The sequence below is a fragment of the Durio zibethinus genome, chromosome 25, assembly GCF_047325235.1.
Source record: "Durio zibethinus cultivar Kanyao isolate XHJ-2024 chromosome 25, ASM4732523v1, whole genome shotgun sequence".
Lineage (NCBI taxonomy): Eukaryota > Viridiplantae > Streptophyta > Magnoliopsida > Malvales > Malvaceae > Durio > Durio zibethinus.
In genome coordinates this window covers 9,715,119-9,718,714 of record NC_143186.1, presented here as the reverse complement: position 1 = coordinate 9,718,714, position 3,596 = coordinate 9,715,119, and the positions used below count along the sequence as shown (strand labels likewise).

Here is a 3,596-nt window from a genome sequence, read left to right as displayed (position 1 = left end):
TTCAACCCCAAGTCGAGTCGTCTTTTTTTTGTATTGTTTTGTTAATTTAATTTTATTTATTTAACTTCTATTTTATAATTGGTTTTGATTGTTATTTTTTTTTCAATTTATTTATTTATCAATTTATTTATTCTAGTTATGTATATTTTATTTGTTTTAATTGATATTTCTAAAAGAACGAAAATATTTTTTTTTCCAAATAAATATATGAATCTAACCAAACAATTGGAAGATTTTCATGGATTAAATTTTTTTTTTTCAATTTTAAATTATAAATTCTACCAAACATTGAAAATTTTCATAATAAATTTTTTTAAAATAAATAATAAATTATTTTTAATCATACTAAACGATTGGAAGATTCAAATATTGAATTAAGTACTATCAAACTATTAAAATACTTAATAAGTTTTTTAAAAAATAATAATAATAAATTTTTAATCCTATCAAATTATTAGAGGATTTAAATTTTTGAGATAAATCTTATCAAATTATTAAAAGATTTAATAGTTTTTTTTTAATTTTCATAGAAAGGGTTTTCAAGTAAAAATCCCACTAAACGATTGAAGATATGGATCGATATAAAATTTTACCAAACGATTAGAGGTTTTTATTAATTGTTTTTTACAAATAATTTCTTGAAAGAATGTATTAATGAATCTGATGACAAAACCTCTTTAAAGTGGGGCATGAGTCTCCATGAATATTCTTGAAGTGAAAAAATTATCTTAAATTACTATCAAACGATTAGAGTAACTTTAAGACTAATTTCTAATATTAAATTTAATTGGTAAAATTACAAATGCATTTTAAAGTTTAGATAATACAAAATCAATTGGGTATCATCTTTTCGATAGGCATTATGAGGGTGTTATAATTTTTTTCATACGTAACCGTACTCCTAAACCTAAATTTAATTTCGTGGATTAGAATTTACTTTTTAAAAATACCCGAGTCAAGCTCGGAACATTTCTTTAAAATGTGATAGATTTAATCAGATAATCAATTATATCTATGTAAAAATAATTGGTGACGACTTTTAAAATCTATATCTAACTATAAATTTATGAATTCATATGTTATGATATTTATATTAAAATAAATCAAACTCAAACCAATTTGAAAGCTAAAGCGATACAGATTTTAAGTAATCTAAATCTGTAATGATATGAAACTGAAACTGAGACGTTTATAATCAACTTGACCAAATACAAAAGGATTCAAAACCGGAATAACTTGAATCCAAGATGATTCATAACCAAAATAAATAGAATCCAAAATTATCCCAACCGAAAATGACATGAACACTTGAACTCGAAGACAGACTGATATGAACCCGATCGAATGCACCCAATTACCACCTCAAGTTTTGCCTGCAAATGGGAACAGTGGGAGGGGTGTTCCGAGGAAAACGAGTGGCCACAGGTCTAGCCTTTGCAGGGGTACCGCCTGAATCAGGATGTCATCAAGCCCATTTTATTTGTTGTGAAGTTATCTTCAGAGTGGTTGTTGTTAGATATTTTTTAGTTTTAGCATTTTTTTTAGATAAGAAAAACCCATCTTTTTTTGTTTCTTTATTACTATATCTTAACCAAACATAATTTTGTCTTATGGAATTTATTTTTAATATCCAATAAACTTTTTTTCCTAAAAAAATTAAAATAATGAAAATAGTTATGAAAGCAGGCCTTTTAGATTTTAGGAAGACTCAGGTTTCTGTTGCATTTCCGTGTGGGATTTGTTGAATGAGTCCAATGCCAGAAACCGAGGAGATTATTGTTGGAGAAATGAGGGGTGCTCCATGATGCTTACCTTTGAAGGAACCTACCAACAACTAAAATACCTTCACCCATTGCTTCTCTCTCTTTTTTTTTTTTAAATTTATTTTTTATATAAAAAATGACCTTGATAATATTAATTGCCAAAAAGGTTGATGGTACATAATTACATAAATGGGTTATGAATCATGCTATACATAATCAAATAGTTTTTCTTCTAGTCTACAAATTCTACTTTCATTTTTAACCTCAACATAAGCCAATTGAAAATATTAAATTTTTACTGTTTAGGTATACCATAAAAATATATGAGATATGAGGCTTAATTTGTTGTTGTTATTGTAGGTATCTCCTAAAAACACTCTATCAATAGGTTGCATGGTAATTATAACCAACTTGTTTCCTAAAAAAAACTATTGCCAACTTTATTTAGTAATACATTAAAAAAAATTCATCCTTCAACCATTATTTGTTATACATAATATCAATAAGAATTTCAACCCAAAAAAAAGAAAGCAACAAAAAAAATTGACAAAACCGCATGAATTACAAAGAAGGGTACTCCAATTCATGCTCAATAGTAAGCACTCGATCCATCAAATTAAGTCATTGACAAATATTGAATTATCACATTAGAACACTGAATGATCATCGGGAATCAACCATGTCATGATCGCAACCTTACATGAATATTAATTGATCATGTTTTTCTTTTCTTATCTAAAACAAGATCAAAATATTCAAAAGCCATACATATTGATCGCTGCTGATTCAAAACACATAGAGGTCAGCCAATTCTTCCAAGGAATCCAATATGAGATTAGGATCGGAATTCTCAAGCATCCATAGAAGATGATCAAACAAAACTACCTCACATCTCACCAATATGTCTTCCCCTCCATGCTTCTGTTTCGACCTCTGGATCAATGCATTCAACAATGGATGATTAAGGTACTTTGAACTAATCACATAACGTTTCCTTGTACTCCCAACGTAAATTGTTTCACAATGCTGCTGATTATCACCATCATTTCTTCCTCCCATGTGATCATTCCACAGATGATGATCTTCCCTAGCCGATTTCGAGCTTAGGCTGCTATACGAAGATGATCTTCCGAGTTGTCTCGACAAACTCTTGCATTTCCTAAGTATGAGATTGATCTTCTTCATTGGATTTTTTTTTTTTTGGGAAGAAATTAAAGGGATTGGATAGAGATGTGATGAAGAGAGACTTGATTTACACTCAGGAAAGAAAAGAATAGGGTACTTAAAAGGGTTAGGAGGGGAGCATGGTGGGTGCAAAGTCATTGTATTTCGGTGCAAGAAAAAAATGTGGGGTCGAACTTTAGCAACCAAACATTTTAATTCAATGATATATGAAAGAGTCATCTTTTTAATGAATTTGAGGGAGTGGTGGGGAACTTTTACGCCCCACATAAAGACACTAAATTCTATTAGCTCTCTATTCACAAATTTGAGTGCTATGATTTAATTACAAGAAATTATCATATTTATTGAAAGTGAAATTTTACGATTTTATTGTCAGAATTAACAAAGTAATACATACATTTTAGAATATAATAAAAAAGTAAAACAAAAAATTTATAAAAGCTACGTGATGGTCCATTAATATTATAAAATTAATTAAAAAATTTTAGTGTTATCTTTGTATAAAAGCGAACAATTTTATTATTAAACATCATGGATTTTTTTGGTTGTATATAAGCCTATTTTTTCATATTTATTGATGGGAAGTGAAATAAAAACAAGACAAGATAGAAATTCCAATACGCATGGATATAATAAAATTTTGTAAAA

At 28.1% G+C, this 3,596-nt stretch overlaps 1 protein-coding gene across 1 annotated transcript; it reads right to left on the bottom strand.

Annotated features, from left to right (window-relative positions):
- Nucleotides 1-2,232: 2,232 nt before the first annotated feature.
- Nucleotides 2,233-3,031, bottom strand: LOC111276353 (auxin-responsive protein SAUR78-like). The gene has a single exon (XM_022862094.2). The coding sequence runs from the start codon at nt 2,946-2,948 to the stop codon at nt 2,550-2,552; it is 399 nt and encodes a 132-aa protein (XP_022717829.1). The 5' UTR covers nt 2,949-3,031; the 3' UTR covers nt 2,233-2,549.
- Between the last annotated feature and the right edge of the window lie 565 nt (nt 3,032-3,596).